Raw genomic sequence first — 20,085 nt, forward strand, 5'->3', positions numbered from 1 at the left:
AGCTGCTACAGACCTGTGGCCTTGACATCCCACCTTATGAAGGCTCTGGAGCGGCTGGTCCTTAGTTACCTGAGTCCTCTGGTGCGCTCCTCCATGGATCCGTTGCAGTTTGCCTACCAACCTGACATCGGCGTGGAGGACGCCATCATCTTCCTTCTCCACCGAGCACTTTCTCACCTGGAGTCGCCTGGAAGCACTGTGAGGATCCTTTTCCTGGATCTAAGCAGTGCTTTCAATACCATCAGGTCAAACATCCTGAGGGACAAGCTGGAGCTGTCTGGAGCGGACACTCACCTCACGGACTGGATTGGGGACTACCTCACCAACCGTCCACAGTTCGTGAGGACCCGGGATGGTGTTTCGAGGACTGTACTGTGCAGTGTAGGGGTCCCCCAGGGAACAGTGTTAGCACCGTTCCTCTTTTCACTGTACACTGCAGACTTCCAACACCTGTCTCCCACCAGTCACCTGCAGAAGTTCTCGGACGACTCTGCCATCGTCGGCCTCATTAGGGACGGGGATGACGGGCCGTACCGGGGACTTGTCCAGGACTTTGTTGACTGGTGCCTGGAAAACCACCTTCAGATCAACTCCAGCAAAACTAAGGAGTTGATTGTGGATTTCCGGCGGTGTCCCTCCATCTCCCCCTCACCACTGAACATCCAGGGACAGGACATTGAGATTGTCATGACTTACAAGTTCCTGGGTGTTCACCTCAACAACCGCCTGGACTGGGTGGATAACACTGCTGCTCTTTATAAAAAAGGGCGGAGTAGAATCTACCTGCTCCGGAGGTTGAGGTCGTTTGGTGTCCGGGGGCCACTCCTGAAGTCATTCTATGACTCAGTAGTGGCCTCTGCCATCTTCAACGGTGTGGTCTGCTGGGGGAGCAGCATGACAGCAAAGGATAGGGCTAAACTGGACAGCCTTATTGAGAAGGCCGGTTACGTCCTAGGGCGCCCCCTGGATCCTGTGGAGGAAGTGACTGGAGGGAGGATGCGGAGCAAGCTGGGCTCCATAAGGAGGAACTTGTCTCACCCTCTCCAGCACACACTGAGGGCATTGAGGAGCTCCATCAGTGATAGGATGCTCCATCCCCGGTGTGTGAGGGAGAGGTACCGCAGGTCTTTCCTCCCTGCTGCCATCAGACTCCACAACAAGAACACACCAAGATAACTATTTAACTGCACCTCTTGTTATTTATGTAAATATTATTGTGTATATATTATATAGCGCAGATTTATCTTTTATTCCATTTAGATTTTCTTTCTCGTTTTTATTTCTGGGTGTTTTTATTTCTCTTGCTGTTGTTAAACCGAATTTCCCCTCGCGGGACTAATAAAGGTTTTCTGATTCTGATTCTGATTCTGAAGCAACAGAATAATAGAATAGAATAGAATAGAATAGAAAAGCTTTATTCATCCCCAGAGGGGAAACACACTTTCACAACAGCGCAGTTTAAAAAATAAAGTGCAAGGAAAAAGAAATAATAAAAGAGATAATACAAAATAAAATAAAAACGATCTTAAGAATATACAATTATTTACAAAGATTTGGAATTTAACACTATTAACAAAATAAAATAGAATAAAATAAAATAAAATAGAAATAAAAACGGGAAAAAAATAAAAATAAAAAGCACACGAGAAGAAAAACACACTACGGATTAGCATCAGGATATTTAAAGTAGAGAGTTAAATATCCTGACACCAGTTGGGATGAAGGACCTTCTATAACGCTCCGTCCTACACTGGGGGTGCCTGAGCCTGCCACTGAAGGAGCTGGCCAGCTCCTCCACGGTCAGGTGCAGTGGGTGAAGGGCGTTGTCCCTGATGGAGGATAGTCTGGAGAGTGTCCTCCTCTCTCCCACCTCCTCCACCGAGTCCAGCGAGTGGCCCAGGACAGAGCCGGCCCTCGTGACCAGCCTGTTGAGTCTCTTCCTGTCCCGGTCCGTGCTGCCTGCTCCCCAGCAGACCACAGCGTAGTGGATAGCAGAGGCTACCACGGAGTCATAAAAGGTCCTTAAAAGTGGTCTGCACACTCCGAAGGACCTCAGTCTCCCCAGGAGGTGGAGGCGACTTCGGCCCTTCTTGTACACGGCGTTGATGTGTGTGGACCAGTTCAGTTTATTGTTGAGGTGAACACCCAGGTATTTGAATATGTCCACCAGCTCAATGTCCGAGCCCTGGATGCTCACCGGTTGATGTGGTGGGGACTTTTTCCTGAAGTCAATCACCATCTCCCTTGTCTTACCGGTGTTTAAGCAAAGGTAGTTGCTCTCACACCAGTCAACAAAGTCCTTGATGACTGACCTGTACTCCAGCTCGCCCCCCCCAGACACGCAGCCCACAATGGCCGAGTCGTCAGAAAACTTCTGGAGGTGACAGCTGCTGGAGTCATAGGTAAAGTCCGCCGTGTAGAGGGAAAAAAGGAAAGGTGACAGCACTGTCCCTTGAGGCACCCCGGTGCTGCAGATGGTCACCTCAGACCTGCAGTCCTGCAGCCTCACATACTGCGGCCTGTTGGTGAGGTAGTCCATCGTCCATGCTGCCAGCTGTGTCCCAACTCCTGCGTCCTCCATCTTCTTCCTTAGCAGCGCCGGCTGGATGGTGTTGAAAGCACTTGAGAAGTCAAAAAACATGACTCTCACAGTGCTACCGGTGGCTTCCAGATGAGTCAGTGCCCGGTGCTGCAGGTAGATGACGGCGTCGTCCACCCCATCTTTGGCCTGTAGGCGAACTGCAGCGGATCCAACGCAGAGCTCACCGTCGTGCGTAGCTCGCGGAGTACCAGCCTCTCCAAGGACTTCATCAGATGAGAGGTCAGGGCGACTGTTCTGAAGTGGCTTGGCTCCTTCGCGTGTACCGCCTTGGGAACCGGAACCACACAGGAGGTCTTCCACTGGACCGGGACCTTCTCCAGTTTGAGGCTCAGGTTGAAGATGTGTGTGACCAACTCACAAAGTTGATCAGCACAGTCCCTGAGCAGTCTGGGGCTGAGTCCATCTGGTCCAGCAGCTTTCCTGATCTTCAGTCGCCTTAATTCTCTCCTCACCTGTTCAGATGTAACAGAGAGAGGTGGCTGTGGGGGGTTGGGCAGCTGAGGCAGTAGGGCGTGTTGGGGGGGAGAAAGGTGGCTTGGAGGTGAGAACGGTTGGGGGGAGGGGGCTGAAGCAGGGGAAAAGCAGCTTTGTGAAGAGTGGGGGGCAGAGATGGAGGGGGGAGGGGGGCCCTGATCAAACCGGTTGAAATACTGGTTAAGTTCAGTGGCCCATCTTTGGTCTCCCCCTGCTGTGGCTCTGGCTCCACTCTGGCCATGACCTGAGATGTTCTTCAGGCCTTTCCACACATCCCTTGTGTTTCCCTGCGCCAGTTGCTCCTCCAGTTTCCTCTTGTATTCCTCCTTGGCCATCCTGATCGCCTTCTTGAGCTCTCGCTGGACCTCTTTAAGCTCCTCTCTGCTCCCTGAAGCAAACACCCTCTTCTTCTTGTTCAGCAGAACTTGAAGTTGAGGGGTCACCCATGGCTTGGTGTTGGCAAAGCACCGCACCTTGCGGGTCGGTGTGACGTTGCCCTCACAGAACTTTATGTAATCTGTGGAATGGTCATTGAAGGTGTCGATGTCATCACCATGAGAGAACACGTTCCAGTCTGTAGACTCAAAGCAGTCTCTCAGCCTCTCCTTGGCTTCATCATTCCACATCTTAACAGTTCTTTTCTGTGCAGGCTGTCTCCTCACCATGGGAGTGTATTCAGGTCGCAGACGTATCAGGTTGTGATCAGAGCGGCCGAGGGGGGGCAGGGCGGTGGAGGTGTAGGCACCTTTTACATTTGCATATAAAAGGTCCAGAGTCTTGTCCTCCCGGGTGTGGCACTTCACGTATTGTGTGAAGGTGGGAAGAATGGAGGAAAGTGAGGCATGGTTGAAATCTCCGTTAATGAGCAGGAGAGAGTTTGGGTGTTTGAGCTGCAGGTCCGACACTGAGGCGCTCAGCCTCTCGCTCGCTGCGAGGAGGAATGTAAACAGTGAACACAATCACATGTGAGAACTCCCTCGGGATGTAATACGGGCGGATGCCCACCGCAACAAACTCTATGTCCTTAGTGCACACTTGTTCTTTAATGGAGACATGAGCGGGATCGCTCCATCTCTCATTAATAAACACCGCCACTCCTCCTCCTCTCCTCTTTCCATCCATGTCCCGGTCCGCACGCACCATCTTGAACCCCTCCAGGGAAACAACAGAGTCTGGGATCTTCTCCGTCAGCCAGGTCTCCGTGAAACATAGAATGCTGCTCTCCCGGAAATCTCTCTGATGCCGGGTCAGCGCAGCAAGCTCGTCCGTTTTATTCACGATCGAACGTACATTTCCCATGATGATCGATGGAATAAAGGGACGGAACCTACGTTTCTTCTCTTGTTTCATCCGACCTGCTCTGCATCCGCGTCTTTTTCTCTTGATTTCCACGGGAATCGTCCATTCCGCGCTGAGAGAGAGAGCGGTGTTGCGCAACCCCAACAGCTGATCCCTTGTGTAAACAATAGACCCGCTGAGAGTGTCTGCCGACGGAGTTCCCAAAAGTGACGAAAATAGCAGAAAACCGTATGCAAAAGTTGTAAAAGTGGTCTCGTTTTGTGCACAACGGCAACAAGATCCGACCACTCTAAAGAAAAAATTAAAAAGACGCCAAAAAAAAGGAAAAAGTGTAATAAAAAGTAAGAAGAAAGAGGGAGCTGTTGTAACCAGCTGCTGCTCGTGCGGCTCCATCTTGGTATGATATATGATAATATAAAACAATATACCGTAAATATCAATCATTTATGACACTCGGAGCGTAACATTAGATGTGTACACTGGAAGAGGGAGGAGCACAGATTGGCTGCTCTGCATGTCAATCAAATGTTTATTGTGAGGATTGTTTGAGATCTATTCTTACGTCTGAACGTCAACCAATCCACACAATAACCATTTGATTGACATACAGAGCAGCCATTCTAAGCTCTCTTCTCTATAATTCACAGATAATTAATGTTCTTAGACTAATCAGGTTAAATTGGATATTTTACCACGGCACATGTGACCATCGCTCACGGCGCACTAGTGTGTTGCGACACAGTGGTTGAAACTGGTCTAAAGCACAATCCCATCACACAGGAGTTGTCAGACTCTGAAGTCGAGGTTCAACTCCATTAGGTGTTTCTGGTGTTGGTAGAAGACTGTTTACGTGGTGAAGTGTTTTTGGTTGGTAAAACCATAGACATGTATACATAGTCGCTGCATTGACTGATGTGTATAAAGCGCCGCCATGTTGGTACAGTGCCATCACAGGCAGCGGCGCATTTAAAACTACAGGGAAGGAGGAACTTCTCAATCTTAAAATAAAATTATTCGCAAAATTCTGGACCGATTTTCTAATGGTTTGGTTCTTATTTGTTTCATCTATCAAATTCATTAAGTTCAAAATGTTTTTTTTTTATAGATTGTATAGTAATATATTCCTTCTAATAATGTCTATCTATCTGCTCTGAGGTTTAAAAAACAAACCCCGTAAAAAAAACCTTGACAAATGAGCGATTTATAATCACTTTTATAGTATAAACACATCATTCCTCTATAGACATAATGCACTGTAGGAGTGAGTGGCACTGTACCAAGATGGCCGCCCTGTATACACACTGCTCTAGTGGGTGGCAGTAGTCGATGCGGCGTCTATGTATATATGTCTATGGGTAAAACAGTTCCTTCCATGACATCTGTAAACATGGGGAACAAGTCATTATAAACTTAATTTTCATTTTATGGTAATTCAAAGTAAACAGGACATGCCAAGAAAATTATAGTAAACATGATATAAAGTTAAAATGACAATCTGTTCCTGAAAATGCTACTTTCATTTGGTCTAAGTTCTAAAAGAAAATATTATAAACCCATCTTGAAGTATTAACCTAATGTAGAGAAAAAAGCTAAATAATATAGTGACGTATTTAAATGATGTTGTGAACCATATAGTATGAAAAAAGGCAACACAAAAGCACAAATGTGTATATTTATGAAGCTGTAATAAAATAACATTAAAGAAAACTTAACATCCTCAGAGAGATTTCTTAAAAACATTTATCCACATTTGTACAGTAAAACATAAGTAGATTTACTACACAAACTGGACAAAACATGTTCTGTTGATACATTAAGTATTTAGTCTTTGCCTCAACTTGAACAACTTGATCATCTTTATTAACAAGTACAAGTTAAACCTGACGTGAAGCAACAGAGTAATATAAGTAAGTAAGTAAGTAATATTTATTTATATAGCGCTTTTCCAGACCAGGCTCACAAAGCGCTTAAACAAACAAAACAATACTCAAAAAAGTATATGCACTTTAAAGATCCCGTAAAAAAAAAAATATATATATATTGAATCTAGAAAATATATTTTTAAAGTGTTGAAGTTAGAATATCAATGAATGTGTGAAAATGTTTTAATTTTGCAGATATTTGAACATTTGAATTCAATTACTCAAAAAACGAATTCAACGTTACAACATTTGAAATATTAAATTCAACCATTCAATATTGTGATGCTCTGAGATACTTCCATAGGGGAGACACAGGTGGAAACAATCAGGGGAGAAACCAGACAGGTGACACAGGAGGAAGGGCAAGTGACCTGAAACGAGAGGGAAGTTACTTTTCAAAATAAAAAACAAGACAAGGAGCCCAAGACATTCTTTATTATGGTGTGACCGCAAATAAAGCCCTTAAATTATCGAGAAATAAATAATTGAAAAAGTCACTTGTTGATGAAACTCGTCTCTTTCACAGCCTGAGCTGGTGTCGACTGTCAGAGAGAAGTTGTTCACTTCTGTCCTCAGTCCTCAGCTCTCCGTCCTCTAGTCTGACTCTACTGGACCTGAGTGGCAACAAGCTGCAGGATCCAGGAGTGGAGCTGCTGTCTGCTGGACTGAAGAGTCCACACTGTCACCTGGAGACTCTCAGGTCAGAACATCATCTTTTCTACATCATCAAAGCTCAAATGTAAAGTCAGAGGTGAAAATACGAGTCAAAGTCTGTCATCACTTTGTTCTTCTACTTTTATACGGGTTAAATAAAATCAATTCAGTTTTATCTAAGTTCTAAAAGAAAACATTATATACAAATCCTAAAGTATTAACATAATGTAGAGAAAAAAGCCAAATAATAAAATCTTCATAACACGTGTAATGATGGTATAGTGACGTATTTAAATGATGTTGTGAACCATATAGTATGAAAAAAGGCAAGGTAAGGTAAGGTAAGGTAAAACTTTATTGATCCCTCAGGAGGTCTCCTTTGGGAAATTGTTTTTTACCAATAGCCAGCAATTTTTCATAAACAATAAAAAATAATACATAAAAAATAAAATAAGAAGAACATAAAGAGGAAGAACAAGATGACACAATCTAAGTCTAAAGACAAAGACAAAGGACATAGGTCAAGGAAAGAAAAACAACAAAGACAAAGATACAGAGACTAACATGGAACAGAACATCCAGATACTTTCACTCCACTCCTGCCCCCGAACTCAGAATTGTACAATTTAATAGCCCGAGGGATGAATGAGTCCCTGAGTCTATTTGTTTTGCACCTGGGTAGGAGCATTCGTGCACTCATTCTGCTTCTCTGCTCACTGATGACAGTGTTCAGAGGATGACTGTCATCATCCATGATGGACAGTAGTTTGTTCAATGATCTCCTCTCAGCAACTGTCACCAGTGAGTCCAGCTTCATTCCAACCACAGAACCAGCCCTCCTGATAAACCTGTCCAACCTGTTGACACTCCTCTTGGACACATTTCCACCCCAACACACCACAGCATAGAACAGGACACTGGCCACCACAGACTGGTAGAACATGCAGAGGAGCTTCTTGCAGATGTTAAATGATCGAAGCCTCCTCAGAAAGTACAGTCTACTCTGAACCTTCTTATACACATGGTCTGTGTTGCAGGACCAGTCCAGTTTACTGTCCATCCACACACCGAGGTACTTATAGTTGTCCACTATCTCCACCTCGTCGCCTCTGATGGACACTGGACGTGGCTTTGTCCTGGACCTCCCGAAATCCAAGACCAGCTCCTTGGTTTTTGAGGTGTTCAGCTGCAAGTGGTTCCTCTCACTCCAGTCCACAAAGTCACATATCAGACTCCTGTACTCGTCTTCGCTGTTGTCCCTGATGCATCCAACAATGGCAGTGTCGTCAGCATACTTCTGGACGAGACTCAGCTCTGAGTTGTAGCAGAAGTCTGAAGTGTAGATGGTGAAGAGGAGAGGGGCCAGTACTGTCCCCTGAGGTGCTCCTGTACTGCACACCATAGTGTCAGACTTGATGTCCTTCAGCCTGACATACTGTGGTCGATCAGTAAGATAGTCCGTAATCCAGGAGACCAGACCAGGGTCCACATGCATCTTAGTCAGTTTGTCCTGCAGCAGAGTGGGTTGGATAGTGTTGAAGGCACTAGAAAAGTCCAGGAACAGGATTCTCACTGAACCGCTTCCTTTATCCAAGTGGGAGTAGGTCCGATGCAGGAGGTGAAGGATGGCATCTTCCACACCAACTGCTGGCTGGTAGGCAAACTGCAGGGGGTCTTGCGCGTGCTGGACTTGTGGCGTGAGATGTTTGAGGACCAGCCGCTCCAGTGTCTTCATCAGCTGCGAAGTCAGTGCCACCGGTCTGTAATCGTTCAGCACACTCGGTCGGATCTTTTTAGGGACTGGAACGATACAGGAAGTCTTCCACAGAGTTGGTACTTTCCCCAGCCGTAGACTGAGGTTGAAGACATGCTGGAGTGGCTCAGCTAGTTCAGCAGCGCAGGTCTTTAGCAGTCGAGCAGACACCTTATCAGGACCAGCAGCCTTCCCTGGACGAATCCTCCGAAGTACATCCTGTACCTGGAGTGAGGTGAAGCTGGGAAGTGGTTCTGTGGAGCTGGGGGGGGCACAAGAAGGTGGGGCAGGTCCTGAGGCGGGCAGCAGTGAGGGTGAGGTGACCTGCTCAAACCTGTTGAAAAAGTTGTTCAGTCCATTTGCCTCATCCACCGTGTCCACTGCAGTCAGAGAGGCCTTGGTCTTGTGTCCAGTGATGGTTTTAACACCATCCCAGACCTCTCTTATTTCTTCTCGGCTCAGCTTCTCCTCCAACCTCCTCCTGTAGGTGTCCTTTGCCTCCTTCAAGCATCGCTTCACCTCCTGCTGAGCTGACCTCATGGCGTCCCTGTCCCTGCTCCTGAATGCCACTTTCTTCCTGTTAAGGACATCCTTGACCTCCTTAGTTACCCACGGTTTATTATTAGGGTAACAGCGGACAGTCTTAGTAGGGGCGACAACGTCCAAGCAGAAATTTAAATAATCTGTTAGACAGTGTGTCTGTCCCTCGATGTCCTCACCATGAGACCTCAGCAGCACATCCCAGTCTGTTGTTTCAAAGCAGTCTCTGATGGCGTCCTCCACAGCTGGTGTCCACTTTCTGATTGTCTTAGTGGTCACAGTCTGTCTCTGCACCAGAGGAGTGTACTGTGACTGAAGGTGGACCAGGTTGTGATCGGACCTTCCAAGTGGAGGAAGAGGTTTGGCTCTGTAGGCGTCCTTCAAGTTGGAATAAAGAAGGTCAATTGTCCTGTTATTCCTGGTGGGACAATCCACGGCCTGATGGAAAGTAGGCAGAGTAGAGTCCAGGTTGGCATGATTAAAGTCTCCAGAGATGATGATAAACGCGTCAGGATGTTGATTCTGAAGTCGAGCTGTCATTGTGTGGATCTTCTCACAGGCAGATGCAGCCGCAGCGCTCGGAGGAATGTAGACACACAGCGCGATCACGTGACTGAACTCACGCGGTAGATAATATGGACGCATGCTGACAGCCAACAGTTCTAAATCTTGACAACAAGAGACTTTCTTTACAGTAACGTGTCCCGGGCTACACCAGCGTTTATTCACGTACATGATCAGACCTCCTCCTCTGCGCTTCCCACACGCGCGCGCGTCTCTGTCCGCTCTGACGGAGCTGAAACCAGGCAGATCCACGTGTGAGTCCGGAGTCAGTTGAGTGAGCCACGTCTCCGTGAAGATCAACAAGCTGCTCTCTCTGTAGATCCGCTGGTTGTTGAGGGCAGACAGCTCGTCGATCTTATTCGTCAGTGAATTGACGTTCCCCATCGTGATCGTTGGGATCGTTGGTCTGTGACGTCTCCGATTGTCCGATAGCTTAGCCTTTAGCCTCCTCCCTGCCCGACAGCCTCTGTAACGGCGCTGAAGTTCGATCGGGATCTTGTGGCGATCTCCAGCCCGTGCCATTGACTTCAGCGACAGTAGATCCTCTCTTGAGTAAACAAGACGATTCTTTCCATGTTCAAAAGTATCCATTTAAAAAGATTATAGTAAAAAATTAATAAAAAACAGAAAATTATAGAAATTGCTGCGGAGCTACTGGAAGAGGCAGCCGTCCTCGTCGGCGCCTTTAAAGGCAACACCTCAAGCAGAAGTGCAAATAAAGCACAAATGTGTATATTTATGAAGCTGTTTTGTAATAAAATAACATTAAAGAAAACTTAACATCCTCATAGAGATTTCTTAAAAACATTTATCCACATTTGTACAGTAAGATATAAGTAGATTTACTACACAAACTGGACAAAACATGTTCTGTTGATACATAAAGTATTTAGTCATTGCCTCAACTTGAACAACTTGATCATCTTTATTAACAAGTACAAGTTAAACCTGACGTGAAGCAACAGAGTAATATAAGTAAGTACAGTGCCTTGCGAAAGTATTCGGCCCCCTTGAACCTTTCAACATTTCGCCACATTTCAGGCTTCAAACATAAAGATATACAATTTTAATTTTTTGTCATGAATCAACAACAAGTGGGACACAATCGTGAAGTGGAACGAAATTTATTGGATCATTTAAACTTTTTTAACAAATAAAAAACTGAAAAGTGGGGCGTGCAATATTATTCGGCCCCTTTACTTTCAGTGCAGCAAACTCACTCCAGAAGTTCAGTGAGGATCTTTGAATGATCCAATGTTGTCCTAAATGACTGATGATGATAAATAGAATGCACCTGTGTCTAATCAAGTCTCCGTATAAATGCTCCTGCTCTTTGATAGTCTCAGGGTTCTGTTTAAAGCGCAGAGAGAACCACGAAGACAAAGGAACACACCAGGCAGGTCCGAGATACTGTTGTGGAGAAGTTTAAAGCCGGATTTGGATACAAAAAGATTTCCCGAGCTTTAAACATCTCAAGGAGCACTGTGCAAGCAATTATATTGAAATGGAAGGAGTATCAGACCACTGCAAATCTACCAAGACCCGGCCGTCCCTCCAAACTTTCATCTCAAACAAGGAGAAGACTGATCAGAGATGCAGCCAAGAGGCCCATGATCACTCTGGATGAACTGCAGATAACTACAGCTGAGGTGGGAGAGTCTGTCCATAGGACAACAATCAGTCGTGCACTGCACAAATCTGGCCTTTATGGAAGAGTGGCAAGAAGAAAGCCATTTCTCAAAGATATCGATAAAAAGTCTTGTTTAAAGTTTGCCACAAGCCACCTGGGAGACACACCAAACATGTGGAAGAAGGTGCTCTGGTCAGATGAAACCAAAATCAAACTTTTTGGCCACAATGCAAAAGGATACAGTGCCTTGCGAAAGTATTCGGCCCCCTTGAACCTTTCAACATTTCGCCACATTTCAGGCTTCAAACATAAAGATATAAAATTTTAATTTTTTGTCATGAATCAACAACAAGTGGGACACAATCGTGAAGTGGAACGAAATGTATTGGATAATTTAAACTTTTTTAACAAATAAAAAACTGAAAAGTGGGGCGTGCAATATTATTCGGCCCCTTTACTTTCAGTGCAGCAAACTCACTCCAGAAGGTCAGTGAGGATCTTTGAATGATCCAATGTTGTCCTAAATGACTGATGATGATAAATAGAATGCACCTGTGTGTAATCAAGTCTCCGTATAAATGCACCTGCTCTTTGATAGTCTCAGGGTTCTGTTTAAAGCGCAGAGAGAACCATGAAGACAAAGGAACACACCAGGCAGGTCCGAGATACTGTTGTGGAGAAGTTTAAAGCTGGATTTGGATACAAAAATATTTCCCAAGCTTTAAACATCTCAAGGAGCACTGTGCAAGCAATTCTATTGAAATGGAAGGAGTATCAGACCACTGCAAATCTACCAAGACCCGGCCGTCCCTCCAAACTTTCATCTCAAACAAGGAGAAGACTGATCAGAGATGCAGCCAAGAGGCCCATGATCACTCTGGATGAACTGCAGGTAACTACAGCTGAGGTGGGAGAGTCTGTCCATAGGACAACAATCAGTCGTGCACTGCACAAATCTGGCCTTTATGGAAGAGTGGCAAGAAGAAAGCCATTTCTCAAAGATATCCATAAAAAGTCTTGTTTAAAGTTTGCCACAAGCCACCTGGGAGACACACTAAACATGTGGAAGAAGGTGCTATGGTCAGATGAAACCAAAATCGAACTTTTTGGCCACAATGCAAAACGATATGTTTGGCGTAAAAGCAACACAGCTCATCACCCTGAACACACCATCCCCACTGTCAAACATGGTGGTGGCAGGATCATGGTTTGGGCCTGCTTTTCTTCAGCAGGGACAGGGAAGATGGCTAAAATTGATGGGAAGATGGATGGAGCCAAATACAGGACCATTCTGGAAGAAAACCTGTTGGAGTCTGCAAAAGACCTGAGACTGGGACGGAGATTTATCTTCCAACAGGACAATGATCCAAAACATAAAGCCAAATCTACAATGGAAGGGTTCACAAATAGACGTATCCAGGTGTTAGAATGGCCAAGTCAAAGTCCAGACCTGAATCCAATCGAGAATCTGTGGAAAGAGCTGAAGACTGCTGTTCACAAACGCTCTCCATCCAACCTCACTGAGCTCGAGCTGTTTTGCAAGGAAGAATGGGCAAGAATTCCAGTCTCTCGATGTGCAAAACTGATAGAGACATACCCCAAGCGACTTGCAGCTGTAATTGCAGCAAAAGGTGGCGCTACAAAGTATTAGCGCAAGGGGGCCGAATAATATTGCACGCCCCACTTTTCAGTTTTTTATTTGTAAAAAAAGTTTAAATTATCCAATAAATTTCGTTCCACTTCACGATTGTGTCCCACTTGTTATTGATTCATGACAAAAAATTAAAATTGTATATCTTTATGTTTGAAGCCTGAAATGTGGCGAAATGTTGAAAGGTTCAAGGGGGCCGAATACTTTCGCAAGGCACTGTATGTTTGGCGTAAAAGCAACACAGCTCATCACCCTGAACACACCATCCCCGCTGTCAAACATGGTGGTGGCAGCATCATGGTTTGGGCCTGCTTTTCTTCAGCAGGGACAGGGAAGATGGCTAAAATTGATGGGAAGATGGATGGAGCCAAATACAGGAACATTCTGGAAGAAAACCTGTTGGAGTCTGCAAAAGACCTGAGACTGGGACGGAGATTTATCTTCCAACAGGACAATGATCCAAAACATAAAGCCAAATCTACAATGGAATGGTTCACAAATAGACGTATCCAGGTGTTAGAATGGCCAAGTCAAAGTCCAGACCTGAATCCAATCGAGAATCTGTGGAAAGAGCTGAAGACTGCTGTTCACAAACGCTCTCCATCCAACCTCACTGAGCTCGAGCTGTTTTGCAAGGAAGAACGGGCAAGAATTCCAGTCTCTCGATGTGCAAAACTGATAGAGACATACCCCAAGCGACTTGCAGCTGTAATTGCAGCAAAAGGTGGCGCTACAAAGTATTAGCGCAAGGGGGCCGAATAATATTGCACGCCCCACTTTTCAGTTTTTTATTTGTTAAAAAAGTTTAAATTATCCAATAAATTTCGTTCCACTTCACGATTGTGTCCCACTTGTTGTTGATTCATGACAAAAAATTAAAATTGTATATCTTTATGTTTGAAGCCTGAAATGTGGCGAAATGTTGAAAGGTTCAAGGGGGCCGAATACTTTCGCAAGGCACTGTAAGTAAGTAAGTAATATTTATTTATATAGCGCTTTTCCAGACCAGGCTCACAAAGCGCTTAAACAAACAAAACAATACTCAAAAAAGTATATACACTTTAAAGATCCCGTAAAAAAAATACATATATATATATTGAATCTAGAAAATATATTTTTAAAGTGTTGAAGTTAGAATATCAATGAATGTGTGAAAATGTTTTAATTTTGAAAATATTTGAACATTTGAATTCAATTACTCAAAAAACTAATTCAACGTTACAACATTTGAAATATTAAATTCAACCATTCAATATTGTGATGCTCTGAGATACTTCCATAGGGGAGACACAGGTGGAAACAATCAGGGGAGAAACCAGACAGGTGACACAGGAGGAAGGGCAAGTGACCTGAAACGAGAGGGAAGTTACTTTTCAAAATAAAACACAAGACAAGGAGCCCAAGACATTCTTTATTATGGTGTGACCGCAAATAAAGCCTTTAAATTATCGAGAAATAAATAATTGAAAAAGTCACTTGTTGATGAAACTCGTCTCTTTCACAGCCTGAGCTGGTGTGGACTGTCAGAGAGAAGTTGTTCACTTCTGTCCTCAGTCCTCAGCTCTCCGTCCTCTAGTCTGACTCTACTGGACCTGAGTGACAACGACCTGTATGATCCAGGAGTGGAGCTGCTGTCTGCTGGACTGAAGAGTCCACACTGTCACCTGGAGACTCTCAGGTCAGAACATCATCTTTTCTACATCATCAAAGCTCAAATGTAAAGTCAGAGGTGGAAACACGAGTCAAAGTCTGTCATCACTTTGTTCTTCTACTTTTATACGGGTTAAATAAAATCAATTCAGTTTTATCTAAGTTCTAAAAGAAAACATTATATACAAATCCTAAAGTATTAACATAATGTAGAGAAAAAAGCTAAATAATAAAATCTTCATAACACTTGTAATGATGGTATAGTGACGTATCTAAATGATGTTGTGAACCATATAGTTTGAAAAAAGGCAACACCTCAAGCAGAAGTGCAAATAAAGCACAAATGTGTATATTTATGAAGCTGTTTTGTAATAAAATAACATTAAAGAAAACTTAGTGTTGAAGTTAAAATATCAAAATGAATGTGTGAAAAATTTTTAATTTTTTTTTTTAATATTTGAACATTTGAATTAAATTACTCAAAAATCTAATTCAACGTTACAACATTTGAAATATTAAATTCAACCATTCAATATTGTGATGCTCTGAGATACTTCCATAGGGGAGACACAGGTGGAAACAATCAGGGGAGAAACCAGACAGGTGACACAGGAGGAAGGGCAAGTGACCTGAAACGAGAGGGAAGTTACTTTTCAAAATAAAACACAAGACAAGGAGCCCAAGACATTCTTTATTATGGTTGTGACAAGCTTCACCTTCATCATTTTTCCATCGTTAACTTTATTTTCATTCATTATTTATATGTAATTTTGTATTGGCATCACAAACAATTCATGTATTGTGTTTACAACACTGGCAATAAAAGTTTGCTGTTCCTGATTCTGAAAAGTTTAATGAAGATAAATTTAACCTTTCAATATACTAATCATTGAATTATTTAATATTCAATTATTGAAATAACTAATTGGTTACAACATTTGAAAGGTTGAAACCATTCAATATTGTGATGACACTGATATACTTCCATAGTTTCTCTTCATCTGGTCCATCAACATCAAATCAACCATAACATGAACACATTCAATCAAACACTTGTTGATGTTCAAAAGTCCAGCATGAATCAATGACGTGTCAATAGTTGGTATCAAAGGTTTGAAAGAAACTTTGACTGAACTATATTAGAGAGGAAGCAGACAACAAACCACAACTGAAGATCTTATCAATGGAAATAGTTGAGTTTGTCTTTAAATAAACTCTTTCAATTCTTGTCAAATAGAAAATTGAAAAAGTCACTTGTTGATGAAACTCGTCTCTTTCACAGGCTGAGATGGTGTGAACTGTCAGAGAGAAGTTGTTCACTTCTGTCCTCGGTCCTCAGCTCTCCGTCCTCTAGTCTGACTCTACTGGACCTGAGTGGCAACGACCTGCAGGATCCAGGAGTGGAGCTGCTGTCTGCTGGACTGAAGAGTCCACACTGTCACCTGGAGACTCTCAGGTCAGAACATCATCTTTTCTACATCATCAAAGCTCAAATGTAAAGTCAGAGGTGGAAACACGAGTCAAAGTCTGTCATCACTTTGTTCTTCTACTTTTATACGGGTTAAATAAAATCAATTCAGTTTTATCTAAGTTCTAAAAGAAAACATTATAAACAAATCCTAAAGTATTAACCTAATGTAGAGAAAGAAGCTAAATAATAAAATCTTCATAACACGTGTAATGATGGTATAGTGACATATTTAAATGATGTTGTGAACCATATAGTATGAAAAAAGGCAACACATCAAGCAGAAGTGCAAATAAAGCACAAATGTGTATATTTATGAAGCTGTTTTGTAATAAAATAACATTAAAGAAAACTTAACATCCTCATAGAGATTTCTTAAAAACATTTATCCACATTTGTACAGTAAGATATAAGTAGATTTACTACACAAACTGGACAAAACATGTTCTGTTGATACATAAAGTATTTAGTCATTGCCTCAACTTGAACAACTTGATCATCTTTATTAACAAGTACAAGTTAAACCTGACGTGAAGCAACAGAATAATATAAAACAATATACCGTAAATATCAATCATTTATGACACTCGGAGCGTAACATTAGATGAAGTTTACTTACTTTTCATTCTCTTTGGTTTTAAATCTTCCATTACTTGTCGCTTCAGTCGGTGTTTCAACAATAAAGTCACATGTCCATCACTTCTGTTGTGGCTTAATGTTGAAGTGTCGTCGCTTTTGCAATCGCATTAGTGTTTGCATTTGTTGTGAGCTTTGTTGGCCACCGTAGCTCAAACTGGTTTAGTCTGGTGTCACTGTTTGACCAACATTTATATTGAATTTGAAAGGCTTCCATTTTTATATGTATTTTAAAAGGCTACGAATTAAAAAATATTGAATCTAGAAAATATATTTTTAAAGTGTTGAAGTTAGAATATCAATGAATGTGTGAAAATGTTTTAATTTTGCAAATATTTGAACATTTGAATTCAATTACTCAAAAAACTAATTCAACGTTACAACATTTGAAATATTAAATTCAACCATTCAATATTGTGATGCTCTGAGATACTTCCATAGGGGAGACACAGGTGGAAACAATCAGGGGAGAAACCAGACAGGTGACACAGGAGGAAGGGCAAGTGACCTGAAACGAGAGGGAAGTTACTTTTCAAAATAAAAGACAAGACAAGGAGCCCAAGACATTCTTTATTATGGTGTGACCGCAAATAAAGCCTTTAGATTATCGAGAAATAAATAAATTAAAAAGTCACTTGTTGATGAAACTCGTCTCTTTCACAGGCTGAGCTACTGTGGACAGTCAGAGAGAAGTTGTTCACTTCTGTCCTCAGTCCTCAGCTCTCCGTCCTCTAGCCTGACTCTACTGGACCTGAGTATCAACAAGCTGCAGGATCCAGGAGTGGAGCTGCTGTCTGCTGGACTGAAGAGTCCACACTGTCACCTGGAGACTCTCAGGTCAGAACATCATCTTCTCTTGGTTCTGATAAGTTCTAAAAGTGTTTCTCCTTCATTTCAGTCTGTCAGAGTGTCAGATCTTAGAGAGAGGTTGTTCTTCTCTGGCCTCAGCTCTGACATTGAACCCATCCCACCTGAGAGACCTGGACCTGAGCATGAATCATCCAGGAGGACCAGGACTGGAGCTGCTGTCTGCTGGACTGAAGAGTCCAGACTGGAGACTGGAGACTCTCAGGTATGAACAGAGCAGCAGAACTCACTGACTGAACTCCAAAGATCTTCAGACTGAACATTTGATGCTCAGACTCTTCATCTGAACTGAGCACATGAATCCAAACTCTGAGTTCCTCCATGTTCTCCTGCTGGACACCAGTGGAAGCATGAAGGAGACAGTTGAGACTGAGCAGCCTGTTTATAGATCCATCTTTGTTGTCATCAACAGTCATGACTGAGTCGTCCACTGAGAATGAAACAATATTCATGAAACATCTGAATCAAATGAATCTGATCTTCTGACTCTTTCTTCCTCCAGGCTGGATCATTGTGGACCACATTGGTTAAAACGTTATCCATGAATGGTAAGTTTGATTCTATTGATTGACTTCAACATCAAAGCTCATCTGCTGACACAGCAGTTGAAGGTCTTTGTGGACATGGACTTGATGAAGAAGATTCCAGAACAAACGTGCAGATGTTAAAGACTCACAGTTACAGTATCAAGTGAAGCTCTGATTCCAAATCTTCAAGTCCTTCAGCTCAAAACTCTTCAGGAGCTTCAACATTGTTTCAGTTTGACTGTCAGTGGAGAACAAAGAAATATTTCTGTCAAATATTTGAAAACAGACGTGAGTTTGATCATCAACTCACAATGTTGAGTCACTTTAAACATCATTTCACACATGAATCACTTCATATTGAATCATGTGTTCACTTGAACATCTTCATCACAACTAGACTAGACTCATGTTAGCTACATGCTAGTTTAGCTTCTGACTTCATCTTCAAATCTGACATCCAAGATGATTCTGGGATGTTTCAGTCACATGGTTCTTAGCTCAAGTTCTCAGAAGAATGTTGACAGAACATTGACTCGTCTCAGTTTGGATCAGTATATGATCGTCAAGACAACGTTCTTCCACCATCATCACCTCATGTCTCTTCTTCTCTCAGTCTTCACTCTCACTGGACTCACACACAGCAGCGCCTCCTACTGTCCAACGACAACAGGAACTTGATGGAGGATCAGGATTATCTGGATCATCCTGACAGATTTGAAAAGCTGCGACTGGAGGTGGAGAGGAAGTGAGACTATCAGAGTGACTCTCAGAAGAAACACAAGAAAATATGTTATTAAGTAAAATGTTTCCTAACATACCTGCTGGATTTGTTTCACGTTTGTTTGTGACTTTTATGATCGTTCTCTAGTTAAACCTCTTTAACACTGAAAGTAAGTGGTTTAATGGTTATTTTTTCAAACTCTACTTCTCAACAGTAGCTAAACATGATCGTGACAGATTGACTTCATCTCATCTGTCGCCTAGAAATGATGTCATCAGAGGAACAGAGCGAGAGAAACATGAATTAAAAAAGATCAACAAATTCAATCCTCTAGTCAAACAGCTTCAAAATCATACAGTTATTTGCACAATATTCTCAAAATCACACTATATTATATTTTATAAACTGGTTATTATTTTTTTTTAATCGACAAGTGAATCTACACTTTGACAAATGTATCGTGAGACAATCTTGATCCAGTTTAGAGAGTTTTTCTTTTCTTAACTGCAAATGAAAGTGTGTTGTTAAAGTAACAGTTGAATGTATTCAACATTATTTAATCATGTAATTTTAGGTAAAATAAAACTATTACAACAGTTCTGGAATCATGTGATGTTTTAAGTCTTTTGTTGTCTTTTTATGTCACACGTCTGAAGTAATAATTCACCCAAAATGCAAACTCATTTTCTACTCACCCTTATATCGACTAAGGGTTGGGATTATCTTCAGAGAAATCTCTTCTTTTTAGAGTTATAGACAAAAATGTTTGTTCATTTTAATGTAGTGACTGGAGCTCAGTTGTCTTCGTCTTCATCTTCGTCCAAAAGACACTTAAAAACATCCAAATACCTCCATACTGCTCGTCTGTAACTCTTGGATTGAAGTCCACATGAGAAGAATTATTCATAAAAACACTTAAATGAATCTATATTTTAAATCTGTTTGTAGTGAAAGATCTCAGTCTCTCAGTGTAAATCTTGTGCACTGACAGTTTCAATGTGTTTGATGAGGAAACACTAGCTGGAGCTGAGACTGAGAACTTCAATAAATATACTTAATATTTAAATATTTAAAAATAAACACGTACTTGGATCAAACCTCATATCATTTTTAAATAGAGGCGCCAC

General features: G+C 42.5%; 1 protein-coding gene across 2 annotated transcripts in view; it reads left to right on the forward strand.

Moving 5' to 3' along the window:
- The window catches only part of LOC148085221 (uncharacterized), a 337,696-nt gene that overhangs the window by 248,753 nt on the left and 68,858 nt on the right, over positions 1-20,085 (forward strand). For both annotated transcript variants that reach the window (XM_087783363.1, XM_087783364.1), the window contains 3 exons: positions 6,824-6,997; positions 16,022-16,195; positions 17,507-17,680. In XM_087783363.1, coding sequence (XP_087639489.1) covers positions 6,824-6,997; positions 16,022-16,195; positions 17,507-17,680 — 522 coding nt within the window. The remainder of the gene's footprint in view (positions 1-6,823; positions 6,998-16,021; positions 16,196-17,506; positions 17,681-20,085) is intronic.

This window comes from Callionymus lyra, chromosome 2, assembly GCF_982586985.1.
Source record: "Callionymus lyra chromosome 2, fCalLyr1.hap1.1, whole genome shotgun sequence".
Lineage (NCBI taxonomy): Eukaryota > Metazoa > Chordata > Actinopteri > Syngnathiformes > Callionymidae > Callionymus > Callionymus lyra.